This window comes from Nyctereutes procyonoides, unplaced genomic scaffold (assembly GCF_905146905.1).
Source record: "Nyctereutes procyonoides isolate TBG_1078 unplaced genomic scaffold, NYPRO_anot_genome, whole genome shotgun sequence".
Taxonomy (NCBI): Eukaryota; Metazoa; Chordata; class Mammalia; order Carnivora; family Canidae; genus Nyctereutes; species Nyctereutes procyonoides.
Window position 1 is genome coordinate 9,659,938 of NW_026575147.1, and position 19,200 is coordinate 9,679,137.

The following is a 19,200-nucleotide window of genomic DNA, read 5'->3' on the forward strand; positions in this document are numbered from 1 at the left end:
GAGAATGTGGCCTCTAGAACATTCCTCCAAGAGTCCTCAACCAGGAGATCTTGCTTATTAAGAGAGACCAAAGACTGAGCCAAAAGAGTATGGAGGTAGAAGGAGTAAATAAGGTAATGTAACACATTTACTCAAAACCAGACAAACCCTGAGAGCAGTGCCTGGTGAGGCCAGGGCTAAACAAGATGACATGAGAAGAAAAGGAAGGGACTCCATAGCTCCCAGCCACTTCTGGGACTAAGAAAACCACTAAAGTGAATCTTCTGGATAGAGGCCCCTCAAGTGGAGCTCCCCGCCGGCAGAGTGGACCCACACTCTGCTGTAACAACCAGAGGCTGTTCAGGACTCAGCCCAACAGAAAAGAAGAACATTTTTCTATCTGTGGGTGAGCACATACAAAAGTAAAATCTTGACCTGGAGTCAAGACATTTCTAGGTAAAACTCCCAGCCCAAATAATTTGCCAAGTGAATTTTAAGTCTATTAAGTTTATTTAAGTCTTTAGGTTTATTTAAATAACCTCCAGTGAGAGCTGAGCAGGCCAATTACTACCCCTTCCTCATAATACCCATTAACCAAGACAGAGTAAGCATACCCTGCAGCCAGCCTGCCAGCCACTCTTGTGAGGGACAAGGTGCCTCTCAGTGTGGGCGGCCCCGGCCCCGTCCCCGTCCCGCAGCTGGGGGAGCGTCTACTGTTGAGCGAGGGTTTTTGATGGTCTCATCTACTGACACGATAAGGCAGGCGGCCTCAGAGGCTGCGGTCAGGGCATTGATGCGCACCATGGCTGGCTCCCACACAAACGCCTCAAAGTTGTCAGCAATGTCCTCATTGTTGACGTCCACTCCATACCACATGCCCCCCTAAAAAAGCAGAAAAAGGGGAGGTGAGAGGGAATTGCTCTCAAATAGCTTCCTGCCTATCCTCCAAAGACTCCGGGTGTTAGGAAACCTCACGCTCTCTGAACTTGCCTGCATTTCTCCAAGGAGGATGGCGTCTGCATGGCCTCACACCAGGAACCTGGATGTACACATCTCGCCTGTGCCCCTAGCAATCACCCTCTTCAAACCCTAGATATGCTGTTCACTCAAGAGCTCTGGGCCCTCTTCCAGTCAACATGCTGTGTTTCGGGAGGCCCTGGCCTCAAGTCACCTGAGGACTGTCCATTTCTCGGGAGGAACACTTTCTAATCCCTTAGCTTACTGCTTCCATTAGTCTCCATTTCAGATGAGGAAATGGAGAAGTGAATGATTTGCTTCAAGCCCTCACGCAAGTCAGAAGCAAGGCCACTCACCAAATGCTGCTGTCACAGTGCTGAATACTTAACAAATATTTCTAAACAAATATTTGTTAAACAGCAAATGAACAAATTAGATTCTGAGAGAGACCACAACTTAGAGGCGGTAGGGCCATGGCCAGGCCATTCTTCAGCAGGGCTCTGGCACACTTCACCACCACCTTGGGAAGCCCACTACACATGGTCGGCTTGTGCCTCTAGGGAGGAGGCTGCAAGGTCCCCCTGATTCCTCTGATGGCACCACAAGGAGCCATCATACTCTTCCCAGCACTAAATAAACCCTGGAACCTCCAGTCCTGGCACTGCGGCTTTCTCTCTGCCCTCAGAGGCACAGCTGGCTAGTACTGGGTTTAGTTCTAGCCCTGTCACTGGGTCCCAACACACACTCAAAATTTAGCTCCATGCACCCAGTCCCTGGACCCCAAGGAGAAGGACCCACCTGGGCATGCCGAGCCCGCAGCTTGTTGAGGATGTTTGTGGCATCAAAGCCAGCATTGTCACACAGCTGACGTGGGATAATTTCCAAGGCCTTGGCATATGCCCCGATCAACAGCTGCTGTTTTCCTGGAATGGTCCTTGAGTAATCCCGCAGATACTTGGAAAGCTCCATCTCAATGGCCCCGCCACCAGCTACCACTGAATCATTCTGCAGAGGCAAGACCCACCTTTTAATGCTAACAGGCCCCTGATCCAAGCTCCAGCCAGAGCCGAGCTAGATCAGCCAGTCAATAGGCCCTCTAGGACAGAAGGGGAGTGGTTCCTCATTCCTCCCGATTCCAAACCACAGGAAGCCCAGATCTAGCCCATCCCAACTTTGATCTGGTGAACGTATGGTTTCTGACCGTCTTTAAGGTCACCTGGTAGTTTGAGGGCATTGATACAATCACTGGAATGGCTGACGATAGCAGCTTCACTGCTTGCTCACAAATCATAGCCTTAAAGGCAATGTGACTTATTTTTAGAGACTGAGGCTACTTCTCTAGGATTTGTGAGGCAACTCAGGGCCAACAGGCCATCTAGGGAAGGACAGCTTATACAAGGAAGAAAATCAGCACACAAATCCAGGGTCTTATCAGCTGGGGAGGCAGAGTGGGCTATGTGGGCAGGAAACCCCAGCCTAGTACCTTGATGGCCCTCCTGACGATCATGATGGCATCATGCAGAGACCGCTCTGTCTCCTCCATAAACTGCTCAGCACCACCACGAAGGATGATAGTGCAGGTCTTGGCCTTGGGGCAGCCAGTGAAGAAATTGTACCTGCACCCATGATCAAATCATACATGTGAACTTCTTTCTGCTGCCCAGCTGCTGCATGCGACCTCACCACCTCCTCCCAACACTCAGCAGCTGCTCTTTGGTTCCTCACTAGGTTTTTCAATCTCACTCTTGGAGACCTGCTTGGGGAAAGGGTTGGGGCTGTATCCCTGAGGCATAAAATATTGTAGAGTCAGACTTTAGCTTCAACTTGATCTTCTTCCCCCTCAGAACAGTTTATATTGGAGTCATTGAAGCCCCGAAAGGTGAGACCTCCAAAAGAGTAGCACGTGCTGCATACCACACCCAAAAGACGGGAGAAGACCAGACCCAGGCAGATCCTATGAACTCAGCCAATAGGCAGCCCAGGGCCGTGGCTCACCTCTCGCCTCCAATCTGCGTCTCTTCAAAGACCTGGCAGCGGCCTAGCACATCAGCTGACAGAGCATTCACACTGGTTTGGATGGAGCCTCCGCAGGCCTGAAAGGCGCAAGAAGGTAAGATCACCTGGCAGTAAAGGCTGACATGAAGCCCAAAGACAACTTCCCGCCACCCAATCTCAAAAGCTAATTCCCATGCTAAACTCTGCTACAGTGCCCCAGGAGAGTCCCACTGGATAACCCACTCTCACCCTTACCCTCCTGGAAGAGGAGAAAATAAAACAGAACAAAAACATGTGACAGGCGAGCAGGCCTAGTTCAAGAAGATGGGGACCCTTTACTTCACCAGTACCCACTCCTCCACCTAGTTTGTCCTGGGCCCAACAACTAGTTAAGATAGGTGCTTTAGACCCAACATGTCTTTGGTGAGATGCTCAAAAAGAAAAGGAGTAAACTTGGCTGAAAACACCAAAACTTGAGTTTATCATAGCATTACTACTAGGTGCTCTCACAAATCAGATTTCCTGACTTGAGTATTGCCTGTGCAGAGCACATGAACATGGTGACTGGAATACTTCAAAGCAAGCAAACAAACAAACAAACAAAAAAACAAAAACTGAAGACAAGCTTAGGGTCACACGCCCACCTTACTGCACTCTAGTACACCAGGAGTAAATGAAAACCCCTCAAGGCCACGAACACTAAGGAGCAGCATGGGAATATTTGGTTACCATCATTGTCCTCTTCAGATCCTCCTCCAGCACTCGGCCAGCACAGAACATGTCCCTGTCGGCAAAGTACTGGGTGGCCACATCCCCAATGGGGAGTTTGGACAAGACGACTTTGGCTCCAGAATGATGGATCCTCTCTAACTTGTCATAGAGAATATTCCACTCAGCATCAACAATTGCCTGATAATCCTGAAAAGACCCAGAAAAAGAAGAGGATGCTTTTGGGGGAAGATGAGGAAACATGGTAGGCTAAGATATACCCCTTAAAATAAAATATGCTGATTTATCTGGGAATTAACAAGTGTAAACAGAATAGCCTCTCCTCAGTCCAACTAAACAAGGACCCTATACAGTAACTTAGCAACCACATAAAGCTTTCAAACACAAAGGCAGAAAGTAACCCCAGGACTAGGAGTTACTCCAGAGCTGACATGCAAGGTGTGAGAAATAGTTTAGCCTGAGTGTTCTAGATTCCTCTGAGAAGCTAGACCCATGGAGTTCCCAATGACAAGACCTCTTCCCCCAGAGGCCATTCTGTGTTGGGGACACATTACCCAATACCACCTGCTTATGGTTGGGTGGCACTGCTACTTCCAGATACAGCCTTGGTATAATCAGTGATGGGAGTACACCTGTCCCTACAGTGTAGAACCAGGTACAGGAGGAGACCTTTCATCTGCTCAAGTGAGAAGACTCAAAATACTGGGATCGATGTAAAGGAGGAGGGCCCCTGCCAGCCCTTCCTGGGGCGAGAGGATAATACTTCAGCAGGTCTTCTCTATTCAAACCTCCTCAGGTCTAGGTCACCAACTTTTCACTGAGAAAAGAAGTGGGCCTGGTATTTGGACAGCAATATATTCAGGGGCCAGAAGTGGGTTCATAAGGAGACTGAGAAACAGAGCTGGTCCCAAGACGGCCACAAAGACCCAAGACATTGGCCCAGAAAGCTGTTTCCATGCAACTGCCAGCTGGTGGGGCCTACCTCCACCGTGTGGACTCTGATTTCAGCATTATCTTTCTCAGCTTTCAGCTCAAGCTCAACATTTAAAAGGGCAATCATTGGATTGTTGTACTTTTTGGGTTGCATTTCAAACCCAGCATAAGAGAAAGTCTTCTTGAATGCAACGCCAGCGACCAGCTGGGACTCCTGTCAAAAAAAAAAAAAAAAAACAAAAAAAAAACAAACACACACAAAAAAACAGTACACAGTTCAGTATTGGCCTGAAATGAAATCAGGTATGCTACACTAATGTGTGTCCATTCCCCTGAACCTGATGGAATTAACCATGTCTTTATTTCACTGTTACAACAAAGCCTTTTCATTTTCATAAAATCTGGGGAAAATATAAAACAGATTTTGGGTGTCCCTTCAGTATGAAGAAAACCAATCATTCAGCTTGCAGAGACTCAGCACAGTAAAGGTCTGTTTGCACTATCCTCTAAGACTGACATCCAAAGCAGGTGCCAAGGGATAATGCTGAACATATCCTATGGTACTAGGCAAGGGGTCGGGCATTTTTGAGTAAAGTATAGTCCCGATGCCTCACCCCTTCAATCCCAACTCAAACCCCAGTCTGTAGCTATTGGACACACCTCCACATACCCCCCCGTACCTGCCCTATGCACACGCACACACATACTCTACCTGTGTGCAGTAGCCTAGGTGCTTCTTCTTCCCAGATGAGGCCAGAGGTCCTAAGTGTCAGAAATTCCTTGTACAGTTCTCTAGATACAATTGTGGCTTCCTCTATGTCAGTCCCTCAGAACACGAGCTCCCCATGGGTTGGATTTAATAGCAGGGAGTAGTAAGCACATTGTACCTGGGACTGACTTCGGCATTTCAAACCTCAGATCTCTTTCTTAGTAAATGATCAAGTCATTTCCACTCAAAAAAAAAGTGTATATTGAGCTCAGTGACCTCTGTGTCTTCTGCCAGTGCTAATCTATAGTCCTAATCTAGAATATGGTAGTTTTATCAGTGAACACATTCGTGCATTACTCAAATCCACAGCATCCTAAAGGGGGCAATGCTTGAGCTACATCAACATGGATAGGCAGAATTATCAAACAGAAAAAGGAAAAGATGTTCTGAAGAAGCAGTGTGTTGGTATCAGAGAATGCAAAGCCATTTATAGTTGCAGGAATATAAGCAGAGGGCAGGGGCCAGTTTAGAATATTATAGGCTCTGCTAAGGCCTGCCTCTTATTCTGTATGCAATGTGGAACCCCCAAAGGCTTTATACACGGGGTAGTAAACTGTGGAAGCTCACCTTACAACAGAAAATAGAGCTGATTAAGGGGATGCAAGACTGGAGGAAGGGTGACCACGGCCAGGACAGTGGTCTTGAGAATAAGTAAAAGAGAGAGCTTTAAGAAGTAAATAGTAAATTGGTGGGCAAAATGAGACAATGGTAATTGACGGGTTGTGAGAAGTTGTAAACATTTTTAAAGATGACCCTGCATTTCTGGCGTGAGGGACTAAGTCAATGGTGATGATACCAACCATATCAAAGAACACAGAAAGTGCTACAGGTTTGGAGGACTGGATGATGAATTCAGTAGCAGATACAGGAGCCTGAGGTTCAAGGGGGAGGTAAGGACTAAAGATACAGATCAGGAAGTTCTCCATTAATCCTGAGAATAAGTCAATAACCACTACCACCATCTACTGAATTCTGTGACTCAGGTTTTGTGTTAAAGGTTTTATTTTTTTTTTAATTTTTATTTAGTTATGATAGTCACACACAGAGAGAGAGAGGCAGAGACACAGGCAGAGGGAGAAGCAGGCTCCATCCACTGGGAGCCCGATGTGGGATTCGATCCCGGGTCTCCAAGATCACGCCCTGGGCCAAAGGCAGGTGCCAAACCACTGTGCCACCCAGGGATCCCCCCCCCTTTTTTATTTTTATTTATTTATGATAGTCACACAGAGAGAGGTGTTAAAGGTTTTATATGAGCTTAAGGAATGTTGGACAGCCTAAGAAGTGGGTGAGAATCCCTGGCTTTCTGACCACACAAAACGATCACTTTTGCTCCCTAATTGAGTGAATGCCAATCTAATCTCAAGAGTCTGGGGAAACAGGAAGGCCCAGGAGAAGATGACTACTGCTACCAAAGCAGTGGTAAAAACAAAGTCAGTAAGCCACGATGGATGGGCTGAGAAAGGAGGGGTACAGGGACCAAAGACAGGGGGGTTGCTCAGATGCCCTAGAGATTCCTCACAGCTTTATTAGAGAAAAGAGAACCTCAGTCCACTGACAGGTGCCATGACAGGAGGAAGGGGAGGAGGAGCACAGAGTGGGAATATAATCTGGAAAGATAAGTCAAAGAACAAAAAGTGAAGGGCCAGGCCAGGCTTTAATATTTCAAGCAGATCTTGTCCTATCCAAATCACCTCAGGTTGGGTCACCACAATTGAGTAAAGAAGTAGGGCAGGTCAGAGGGGAGAAGGACCAAAGTGGCACGGAGATGCCAACATCAAAAGATGCTTCTAGATACCACTGTGTTAAAAAAAGAACAAGTTAGTTATGCTAGGCAATGCAGTAGCCATGAACCGCATGTTGCTACTTTAATTTTTTAATTTATGATAGTCACACAGAGAGAGAGAGAAAGGCAGAGACACAGGCAGAGGGAGAAGCAGGCTTCATGCACCGGGAGCCCGACGCGGGACCAGATCCTGGGTCTCCAGGATCCCGCCCTGGGCCAAAGGCAGGCGCCAAACTGTTGCGCCACCCAGGGATCCCACTACTTTAATTTAAATAAATAAAAATTAAATTAAAAACTTGGTTCCTTAGTTGTACTAACTACATTTAATGTGCTGTGGTAGCTACACATGGCTAACAGCTACCATAAAATGGACAACACAGACATGTAACAGTCCTACTATCACAGAAAGCTCTATCGTGCAGAACTGGATTAAAAGCCCCACGTGCTGATATAGATCAAATTCTAAAATACATGGTTAAATGGACAAAAGCAAGTTACAACATTATGTATTATAAATGAACACTTGTGTTTAGAAAAGCAGTATTTACATATGTGCTTACAGATGCAAAAGGAAGAGCTTGGGCGTGTCACTTGGAAAAGAAGGGACTAAGAAGTTCTCAGATTTATTAACTGAGAGGGTCACAGGTAATTATCAGATGGATCTGGTGCTATCCCCTCCCACATCACACTGAGATTCTAAAAATCAATGAGTTTAATCTGATTTCTGCTGAAAAGTAAATACAGGTCCATAGATATTACAAAATATATCAGCAGTCACAGGCTATAGTGACAGAGTGGGGGAATACAACTCAACTCGACTTCTAGCCCAAATGCATTCTCACAACACCTGTAATATGTGTTCACCTCGTGTACCAACTTGTCTGAAGAGTCCATGTGAGAGTAAGAGCCTCCTAGGGAGGCTGTAACAGGCTTACCTCTAGAGCACCACCTTGCACCTTCTTGATTCCAATCATTTTAAGCTGCAACAACTCATCGAGCATTATCACTGCATCCACCACCATCTTAGCGAAGAAGGCTTTCTGCTGGGAAATCAGCTTAGAGCTCAGGGCGGTCATGGCACACTTCTCCAGCAGCTTCCTCTGTTCCCTGGGACACAAGGATGGTGGGACCTGTGTCAGTCCCGGAAAGCCCCTCGTGTTGAGTCTACTACAATGTGGAGTGGGTCTCTGTTCTAGTCCCTAAACTCAGACCACACCAACTTCATCTGCTATATCTTTAGGACAGATTATTACTGGCAGATGGTGATTGCAATCAGAGACCTCAGGTGTGACAGCTTTAAAACTACAGTGGACAGCCTCTTTTGTGCTGTGTGAGCTCGGGTACAGCCAAGGGTCTATCAAGAGCCAAATAGCCCCAGGCCCATACAGGGTGGCAATACACTTCTACATCCAATTTGGCCACGGAAAGTCAAGGTTCTGACAAAGCCCACCAGAAACTTACACTTTATCTTCCTTCTTCACGGTCACAGCGATCTCTTTGATCTTGTTAACTGCCTGCCAACAACAGAAGCCGAATGAGTCTCTGGTGCCAAGGGCAAAATGGAGAGGTGGTCCCAGTCTCTCTTGCCACTCTCCAATCTGTTTACTCCCAAATCTTAAACAGTCCCACTCTGTAGCTCAAACAGTATTTCCAAGTCTTGTAGCTGCCTGGAAACACAAATCTCTACAGTTTAGAAAACTCCCCATGACAAACAGGTATAGGTTCAGTATAGATATAGTTCTGAAGAATCATCAGGGTATTTCCAGGATTTAACTCTGAATATTCAAGGAACACACTAAAACAAATAAGTAGAAACAAACTAGGATGCTAGACTGGGTCAAACCTTCTGGCTTATGAGAGATATCCATGACGATTTCTAGTACTTTATAGGTTAATTAGATGTGTTATGCAATATATCTGTATTTTAAACTTAGTATCTTTTCAAAAGTACTTCTCATATATGATCTTGTTTTAATGTCACCACCCTGAAACACAGATAGTAAATAATTTTTTTGAGGGGTGGAGGGAGAGCAGAGAATCTCAAGTCAACTCCCCACAGAGAGCAGAGCCTGATCTAGTGCTTGATCCCATGATCCTGAGATCATGACCTGAGTTGAAATAACTTGACTGAGACACCAAGCACCCCTGAAACAGAGAGTAAAGGAAGAAAGTAAAGCCTGGAGTGATTGACTGGCCGAAGATCACAGAATGAAGGTCAAAGGTTAATAAGAACAAGGTCCGAAGACGTGTGTCATGAGGAACTTGATAAAAAACAAACTAAAAAACCCCACTCTCACTTACTGAGTCCACCAGGAAACCTGAGGCTTAAAGAGATTAGTCAAATAGCTACTGAATGTTAGAACTGAGATTAGTAGGGAAAATTCAGAAAATGTCCAAGGAACCCAGTTACCAGTCTCTTTACACCCCACTAAAGGTATTATTCTAAGGAAAACATGAAGGTACCCAGGCAAAGGCCAGGGCAGCCAGTTATTCCCATACCAACTGGGTGGCAGTGCGGAAAGCTCGGATGATGATCTGTGGGTGCAAACCTTCTTCCACATAGGGTTTCACCTGCTTCAGAAACTCTGCAGCCAGCAGGGTCACTGAGGTGGTACCATCACCGACCTGGAAGAAGATAGTAAGAAATTCACATTTTCTCATGTTTATTATTCTTTTTCTTTTAAAGATTTTATTTATGTGACAGAGAGAGGAGCACACATGCACAAGCAGGGAGAGCGACAGGGAGAGGGAGAAGCAGGCTCTTCACTGAGCAGGGAGCTGGACATGGGGCTCAATCTTAGGACCCTGGGATCATGACCTGAGCTAATGGCAGACACTTAACTGAGCCACCCAGGTGCCCCCATATTCTCTCACGGTTAGAGATAAAGCCTGAAACTCCATTTTTAGGCAACCTACCCATTTAAAGTGGGGACTGTTTAAATGGGTGTGAAATGTTTTTTCTGGAAGCACAGGTGATGGCAACAAGTACAAGGAAGGTGGTAACAGTAGTTAGGTATCCATTCCATCGAATGGCTCTGGGCTACAAAATTAATTCACCAGCCATGCCCATTCTCCAAAGAGGGCTGATTTGGACAACCAGTTCCTCAGGATATGAAATTACACAAGCAGATTAACCAAGAACTTATTACATATATGGGCTTGATGAACAACAAGACACTCCCACTCATAATATAATACTTATGTGTCATAAGTAACCACAGTAGTAGGAAACATCAAAAAATATTCTTTAAAAGAAGCACAAAGTACTATAGGAGTTTACAAAAAGATAATTTCCAGACAAATCCCATTAAAACAATTCTCTAGGGGATCCCTGGGTGGCCCAGCGGTTTAGTGCCCGCCTTTGGCCCAGGGTGTGATCCTAGAGACCCGGGATTGAGTCCCACGTTGGGCTCCCTGCATGGAACCTGCTTCTCCTTCTGCCTATGTCTCTGCCTCTCTCTCCCTGTGTCTCTCATGAATAAATAAATGAAATCTTAAAAAAAAAAAAAAAAAAACAGAAGTAGAATTTTAAAAATAAATAAAACAACCCTCTAGGACCAGCCAAAGTCCTTTACACTTTGAACACTGGTTGGAACAGGCAGATCACTAGTCTGCTAAATGTCTAACATAGTCATTTTCTACAATAGGATCTAAACCCTATTTTTAATGAGGGAGAAAGAGCTAAAACCAGTTCACCTCTGATTTCACTGAAATTTACCTTCAATTCAATTATGTCCATTGTTAAATGTTGAGGGATTTTCAAAGGGGAAAAAGTGTTGCTGTGGTAAAGGGTTTAAGCTGCCAAATTCCTGGCCAGAAAGGTATTAATTAGTCCCTTAATAAAGACAGTAACAGGCCAAATCCAGACTATTTTCACTTTAATTTTATATAAGCCATACTGTTTTTATAGGCTACTGGGTCCCAATAAACCTTTTATAAAACTTCAAAATATACCTGTAATACTCTATAATGCAAACCTTTTCTCTCAATATTTATTATCAAGACTTCAGTGTTAGAAATGTTTTAAGACAAAAAAAAAGAAATGTCTTAAGACAGACTAATTAATGCCATCATATTATACACTTAAAAATGGCTAAAGTGGTACATTTCATGTTATCTATATTTTATCATTAAATAAACCCCATGATGAGATGAGCACTGGGTGTTATACTGTATATTGGCAAATTGAATTTAAATTAAAAAAATTAAAAAATAAACCCACAATAAAAAACAGGTAAACTGGAAACAGTTTCCAGCTCCATCTCATAAGGTGACACATTAGAGATTAAATTATGTACCAGGTCACTGATATGAATGCCAGCACATGAGCGTAGTCCTAAGATTTCAGCTACATGCAATGAAACAGTATGAATTTTAAAAGATTCTCAATTCCATCTAAATATTTTACAAGCATGTATTACTTGTGAAATCATAATTTCAGATATAAAGTCAAAAAAATTTTAAAAGAAAAGCAAAGGAGCAAGCAGGCATGTATTTCAAAGTTTATTTAAACACATGCTTGATTTTCCCACCTCAGCGTCTTGGGATTTAGCAATGTCCACTAGAGTCTTTGCTGCTGGATGGACAACATCAAGGAGTTTCAGAATTGTGGCCCCATCATTAGAAATTGTTGCTTTGCCTTAAAAGGAACAAACACAAAGTAAAAATTTAAAGACCCTTTTCCCAGTTGGACTTGGAGCCCACATACTCTTTACTGGTATGGGGCAGAGGAGATCATGGCATAAATGAACTGATTTTTTTATAGACTTAGCTCTGTGCACAAAGGGCCACTTAAAATCACAAGCTTCTGAAGACCATGAGCACCTGATTTTCTCTGAACAGCATTTAGCACACTTCAAACTGGATGTAGAAAATATTACTTTAAATGAGAATGAGAAACCGTTTAGATATTCTTGACACAGTTGATACCCAATCTCACACATCAGCTAATACACTAAAACAGGAGGGAGAATTCTGTCTTGGTAACATGATACAATAGGAACGATCACAAGCAACTCAGATAGTCCCCTTTCATGTTTCCAGTCTGCCTCTCTCTACAAGGAAACAGGCTCCTGAGCCCAATGTCTCCCATACATTCCCATAGGGTCAGCATTCAGGACAATGTATTGAAATGGAATCATTTCATAGAGACCAATCCCTCTGAGATGTTAAAAGTAGCAGCATTTCTGATGCCAACCTCTGCTAACCCAAAACATTCTCCAGGAGTCTCCTCTCCTGCACCCCAGCCTGAGGAACCCTGCACACTTACCTCGGCCATCTACAATCAGCTTGTCCATGCCACGAGGGCCTAGGGTGGTTCTTACAGCCTCCGCAATCACCTGGCAGGCACTGATGTTACTTACAAGCTGGGGGATGCCCTGGGAGCTATCGGTCCCCTCTTTTAACAGGATAACTGGTGTGGGCTAGAGAAGAAAGAACAATGGACTGGTTTTAATAATCATCTATTACAATGAAATACAAGGAGGGAGCATAAAGGATAAATGTTTCCATCTCTCCCATAACAAATATATGGAGGACTTTTAAAGAATTGAGAGCATGCTTGCACACACACACATGCAAAGGAAGGGGAGCAGAGGAAGAGAAGCAGACTCCCTGCTGAACTCAGAGCCTGATACCAGGCTTGATCTCATGACCCTGAGATCATGACCTGAAATTAAGAGTCAAGTACTTAATGGACTGAGTCACCCAGGTGCCCCTCTGGAGGCTTTTTTTTTTTTAAGATTTTATTTATTCAGGGGGAGAGAGAGAGAGACACAAGCAGAGGGAGAAGCAGGCATCATACAGAGAGCCTGACGTGGGACTCGATCCAGGGTCTCCAGGATCACGCCCTGCGCTGCAGGCGGCGCTAAACCGCTGCGCCACCAGGGCTGCCCTCTGGAGGCTTTTTAAAACCATTATTCCCACTATCCACCACACTGACTCCTTAACTAGCTCCTACATCCAGGGATACTGCTAAGACTATAGCATATCCTACAGGTGTGCTAGAAAATAGTATGAGAAGCATAATTTAGTCTTAAAAAAACAGATCAAATACTATGTTCTCCAGTGCTCAGTGGAATAAGCATAGCCTTTTCAACTTCTTCTTCTTCTTTTTTTTTTTTTTTGCCTTTTCAACTTCTGACACCATTCCCTGTCTTGAAGAATTAGGTCACAGCACAAGAGGAAGCAGCTCAGTGTTCACCCTCTAGCAAAACAACCATTTATCTGCATTACAGCTTAATCCTAGAGAAGTTGATGGGGCACTGATGCAAAACATGAGGTGCCTGCATCTTCAGGTGGTGTCCTGGAGATGCCCAGGCAAGCAGCTTTACCAAAACATGCTTAGCTGAAGTATAGGGAAGGAACCAGGCAGAGAAACAAATAGCATGTCTGTCTGTTTCACAAAATGACAACAAATCTAACTCAGTGAAACTACTACAGTGAGTCCATCTCTCATGCAGGTTCTACAGATTCCCAGTGACCAATCTCCAATCAAATGTCCCAACAGAAATTTTTCTCTATTTTGCATGCTAGCCTTGAGAACAGCCACTATTCCTATAGAGTTTTATTTGCAGACCTGCCTTAGAAACTCTGGGAAGACAGAGTTTAAAGGCTTGCTTAGAGATCTTTACTTCAGTGACCATCAGCACAGACAGTAATTCCTCATCCTAGCAAACCGAGTTTGTATCAAAACCTGTGTCTTCACGGATGAGCTCATAAACCAGACTGTCTTCCTGTGCTTGTGACTGAATTCTGTATATTAGGCAATGACTTAAATTTATTTTTTTACCATGGATTGCAATATGAAGTTTGAAAGCCACCGCCCATGTCCACCTCTATAGGTACTTCAGGTGTCTGAGCAGAAAAGCCATGGGAAAGCACAAGGAATATCTCAACCCAACAATAAGGAATCAGGGATTAACACACAAGAAAGTCAAGTGACCCATGAGGTTGACTCCATATTCACTGGGCAATTCCTGAAAAAGTCCAACTCCTTTGGCCAGTCCAGCTGGAGGGTAGTAGGCAGGAGGAAGACTGGGATAGGGCTGAAGAGGCATGCCAGAACCAGATCACATACTCAACTGTAGACCATGCTAAGGAATTTAGATCTTATTCCTACAAAAGGAAGCTCTGGAAAAACTTTTAGCAGAGGAATGGCATGTTTTGACTTACATTTTATCTACATAAAACACAAAAAAAGAGAAAAAGTAGGAGGCAAGATAATATATGTAAATACATAGAAGGGGGCTGGAAAGATGCACAACACACTCTAATGAGTATGAGGGTGGGAGTAAAGAGGGTTCTTTGTATTGTATATTTTCTTTTTTGTTTCAATTTTTTCCCAAAGAACATATATCATTACTTTTTTTTTTTTTTTTTTTAAAGAATAGCTGTCAGATAAACCCCTAAATCTGGGGCCAAGCACAAGGTGAAGGGAGAATCTCTTCCCTTTCACAGAAGTATCCCAGGTCTGGCAACAAGAAATGGCTTCTTTATACTCCCAGCATTCTCTCAGGCCTCTTAAATCTCCTTTAAGGAAAAAGGTGTCCCTTCCAAAGGCTCCACCCTCACCCTGTCCTACTAAATAACGGCAGCCTCCAAGCTTCTTCAGTTCATCCTCATCCTAGATAGTCTTACACTTCAAATCAAAAACTGACTTGGATCTCAAACTCTTCTGATTGTCTTCCACAAATTTTCACTTCTCCAACAGGATAACTTAATGCTTGTGAAGGGGCAGCCCCTGTGGCACAGCGGTTTAGCGCCGTGTGCAGCGCAGGGTGTGATCCTGGGGACCCGGGATCGAGTTCCACGTCGGGCTCCCTGCATGGAGCCTGCTTCTCCCTCTGCCTGTGTCTCTGCCCTCCCCCTCTCTGTGTCTCTCATGAATAAATAAAATCTTTAAAAATAATAATAATAATGCTTGTGAAGACTTTTTCTTACCTCCACCTCCAAATTGTACCTCTATTTACAAGAGCTACCCTTGCACTTTTTAAAATATTTCTTACTTATTTGTGAGTATGTGTGTGTACATACACACATGGGGGAAGGGTGCAGAGGAGGGACAAGAGACTCAGTACTGAGTGGGGCTAGATCTCAAGACCCTGAGATCATGACCTGAGCTGAAACCAAGAGTCAGATGCCCAGCTGAGCCTCCCAGGCACCCTTATTCTGGCACTTCCTACCAAAACCACTTTCCTGGGGCACCTCACTGGCTTAGTCGGTAGAGCAGATGTCTCTAGATCTCCAGGTCATAAGTTTGAGCCCTATGTTGGCTGCAAAGTTTACTTAATAATAATGATTATATATATAAATATATTTAAATTTTTTTTTAAATGCACTTTCTTACCACTAGGCCAACAACTCATCAAAGCCCCAATTCTTCCAAGATGTTTTTTCAACAGCAGCTATTAGGAGCACCCTAAACAAAGGATCCCATAATGTCCTCTGCTTCCTTTTGTGTACAACTTTTTTTTTTTTTAAGATTTATGAGAGAGAGAGAGAGAGAGAGAGAGAGAGAGAGAGAGAGAGAGAACAGAGGGAGAGTAAGAAATAGAAGCAGGCTCCCCATGAGCAGAGAGCCCGACATGGAATTCATCCTGTTTGACCTGGCTTGGCTCAATCCAGCTCAACCACCTTTCCCTTCCCTTAGATCTCTCCTCTACCCACCCTGCCATTTATATAAGGCCTATAAAGCATAGGGAATGTGGGGACTATGTGGTTAGCTGCTTCTGAGCCATACTTGCTTTGTACTTAAGATTTCTCCATTGATTTAGTGTCAGCATACTGCCACTGCTTTTCCAAAAATTAGAAGCTAGTGCTATCTTAATTCATGGCTTGCATCAAACACAAGTATATATAAAGTTGAATTTTCAGGACCAAAAGCTGATGTATATTGCTTCATATGAGGCCAAATCTAGATGGCGGGTGTTCTAACAGTTGTACACAAGGGGCACCTGGGTGGTTGACCTGGTTGAGCATCTACCTTCAGCTCAGGTCATGATCTCAGGGTCCTGGAATTGAGCCCCGTGTCGGGCATGCCCTTGGGGAGCTAATAATGCACTGCTATGGAAAGTCCAGCTTCTTTTCTGTTACTTTTCAACCTCATTCATTCTTATTCAAGTAAAGAAACAATACTGGAACCAGTAATCTGCCAAGGATATCATGGTAGGCTCTGGAATTTCAGCTTAATGATCTTAACCTTCATCCTCAAAACATTTAAGTATTATTAAGCTTGATGTTCTGTAAAACAACAGGTGTCCATATGCCAAGGCGTATAGTGCACAATACCACAAAGGCAAGGACATATATTCTGTACAAGTGTACCAAAAGTCACAAGATTGAGGTTCCTCAGGGCACCCTTTTACCTCTCTTCCTTTTTTTCTTTTTTAGGTTTTATTTAAGTATTCTCTATCCTCAACATGGGGCTTAAACCCCCAACCCAAGATTAAGTGTGGCATGCTCTTCTGACTGAGCCACAGGTGCCTTCTACCTCTCTTCCAATCACAGAAGCCTTCTAGAATACTAGGGGCATGACAGCAAGGAGGATTCTTTTTTTTTTTTTTTTTTTTATTTTATTTATGATAGTCACAGAGAGAGAGAGAGGCAGAGACACAGGCAGAGGGAGAAGCAGGCTCCATGCAGGGAGCCCGATATGGGATTCGATCCCGGGTCTCCAGGATCGCGCCCTGGGCCAAAGGCAGGCGCCAAACCGCTGCGCCACCCAGGGATCCCAGCAAGGAGGATTCTTGATAGAAGTTTCACATTCCAAAAGGAAAAATATAAATAACCAATATAGCAAGGAAACTGAGCAGGGGTCAGTTAAAGAAAAACCCAACTGTGGTGGAGCCCCTCAGGGAAGAGTTTCATCACTAGACAGAAGAGCCTTGGTTGTGATACTCAGTTCTACCAAAACTCTTATGGAAGCCTTGTCAGCAGGACAGATTACAGAGAGGAAGGGAAGCAAATCACCACCTAGTAGAATAGCTAACATTTGCTGAGTGCTTACTACATGCTGGACACTTTCTATGTATTAGCTCAATGAATCTCCTGAATACATGGAGGGCCAGAAATTTAGTAACATGCTCAAAGTCACACACCTAGTAGGTGACCCAGCTTAGTTACAAACCTAAGCATTCAGTGTGGCTCCATAGCTCTTATTCTCGAGGGCTCTGCTGCCTCTACATGGAAGATGAGGGCGACCTCGAGAATAGGTAATGCTGGAAGAGGAACTGAAAAAGGACAGTACTAAGAGGTATGGAGAGAGAAAGAGTACAGATAAATCCTAGGTTCCTTCTATCATGGGTACAATTGGATTCACGCAGCATTTGGTAAGAGAATCAACATCTCACAGGCATCAGTGTGACATCTACCAGGACAGGAAGCAGTGGCAGCAGGCCAGAAGAGGACAGAGGACTTCCTCTGATGGGCAGACCAAAATGAATGAACGAAAGGCCAAGTGTACCACAGGGAGCAGTATCTTAGGGTCTTGCCTCAAACACCTCCCTAAAAGGGGGCCTCGCTCAACAGTAACACAAGAGACAGCAGGAGGCTTGGGATCCAAGGAAGGTATCTACAGCTGAGGTGGCAGAAAGGGAAGATGTGGAAGCGGGTACCTACAGGGGGCCTCTGGGATTCATTAACACCCGTCATTCAAGAAAACGACACCGAGTTAGAATGGCCAACTCGGAAAGCCTGGTCTGATGCCAAATCGGAGGGGCAGACAGAGTCGGAGTCAGAGCCCGGGTCCTCCCACCTATGACGTAGTGCCCACCTTGTGCCCTGTCCGTTCTCCCGGCGGAGGAGCTGCACCCCCCAACAATCAGCTAGCGTTACACTACATTCGGCAGGCGCTAAAAACGTGTTTAGGAATGAACGAGTGAGTGCTCAAGTACAAGCCACGTCTGCTTCCATTGATTCAGCAGCAGGCGGGCCGGGGAACCGGCGAGCAACCCTAGTTGAACCCTTAGGCTCAGCTCAATGTAAGGTCCCCATGCTGCCTCCGCCCGTTCTAGAAGCACATGTTTTTACACCCCACATTTCTCAAGGCACCAGGGCTTCCAAGTCGGCCCGCCGACCGCATATGCACGCACACTCAAGTTGCACTCGTTTAACATAGGTTACGGTTGTGGGGGCGCTCCCCAAACCGGGTCCCCTAGGCGGGCTCGCGGCCCCGAAGCAGCCTGGGACTTGTAGTCCCCAGCCGGCCAGACCACAGCCTTCCCTCCAGCCCCACAAAGCCCTCGCCCAGGGCCCCTGTTCCGTGCTGGGGCCGAGCCGGGCCGCGGCGGGCCGGGGTCACCGGTAGACACGGGATCCGGGTAAAGACACAATAAGCAGGGAGCGGAGGGCCCTACCGGACCGACTCGGGCCGGGCGGCGTCACCCACGGACCGGATGGCAGCGGATGGCGGCCGATGTGCGAAACGCCACTCACCATCATTTTGGAAGCTTATTCGGTGGCCCGCAACTCCTCCAGTCTCCGCGTCCGGGCGGCCTAGCAACCCCACAATCCCCCGCGACAGAGAAGTCCCCAGAAGCTTCGCCCAGCCGTTGGCTCGGGAGAGGAAGGGGACGGGCCACTTCCGCCACTCTATAGTTTGCTACCACAGAGTCGGTACGGCTAGAAGGGCCAAGGCTGGAGGTCCGAGGGCGCTCTTGCGAGAAACGTTGGTTACCTAGGGGTCGCCCGATTTTGCTCATGCTTTTCTCTTCGAGCAAGTAGAATCCTCGCTCGTCCCGAGTTACCCACTAACCCTCATTCCGCCCCCCGCCAGACCAAGGAATACAATAAACACAAACATTTATTGGATGCTGACTGTAGGACGGGTTTATTAAATAAGAACCTGGTAAGAGATCTCGCAGCCCTTCCAATCCTATCGCATTGGTTTTGTTATGCCCATTTTACAGATGAAGGGACTGCGGCTGAAAGGTTATGAAAGGTGTCCAAGGTCACAGTCGCACACTGCGGCAGACAAGCAAGCGTGGGCACCCGGCAGCTGCCCCACTGCCCGTTTTCTGGCTCTGCGCGGGCCACAGCCTCGCCAAGGGAGGGGATC

The 19,200-nt window shown here is 45.5% G+C and overlaps 1 protein-coding gene across 1 annotated transcript; it reads right to left on the reverse strand.

Annotated features, from left to right (window-relative positions):
- Positions 1 to 466: 466 nt before the first annotated feature.
- CCT7 (chaperonin containing TCP1 subunit 7) lies at positions 467 to 18,711 on the reverse strand. Its single transcript, XM_055312652.1, has 12 exons — positions 18,579 to 18,711; positions 12,415 to 12,568; positions 11,678 to 11,784; positions 9,645 to 9,770; positions 8,607 to 8,659; positions 8,081 to 8,252; positions 4,643 to 4,807; positions 3,661 to 3,849; positions 2,932 to 3,029; positions 2,420 to 2,552; positions 1,735 to 1,941; positions 467 to 861 (listed from the first exon to the last, which is right to left on the reverse strand). The coding sequence occupies exons 1-12, from the start codon at positions 18,582 to 18,584 to the stop codon at positions 640 to 642; spliced, it is 1,632 nt and encodes a 543-aa protein (XP_055168627.1). The 5' UTR covers positions 18,585 to 18,711; the 3' UTR covers positions 467 to 639.
- Between the last annotated feature and the right edge of the window lie 489 nt (positions 18,712 to 19,200).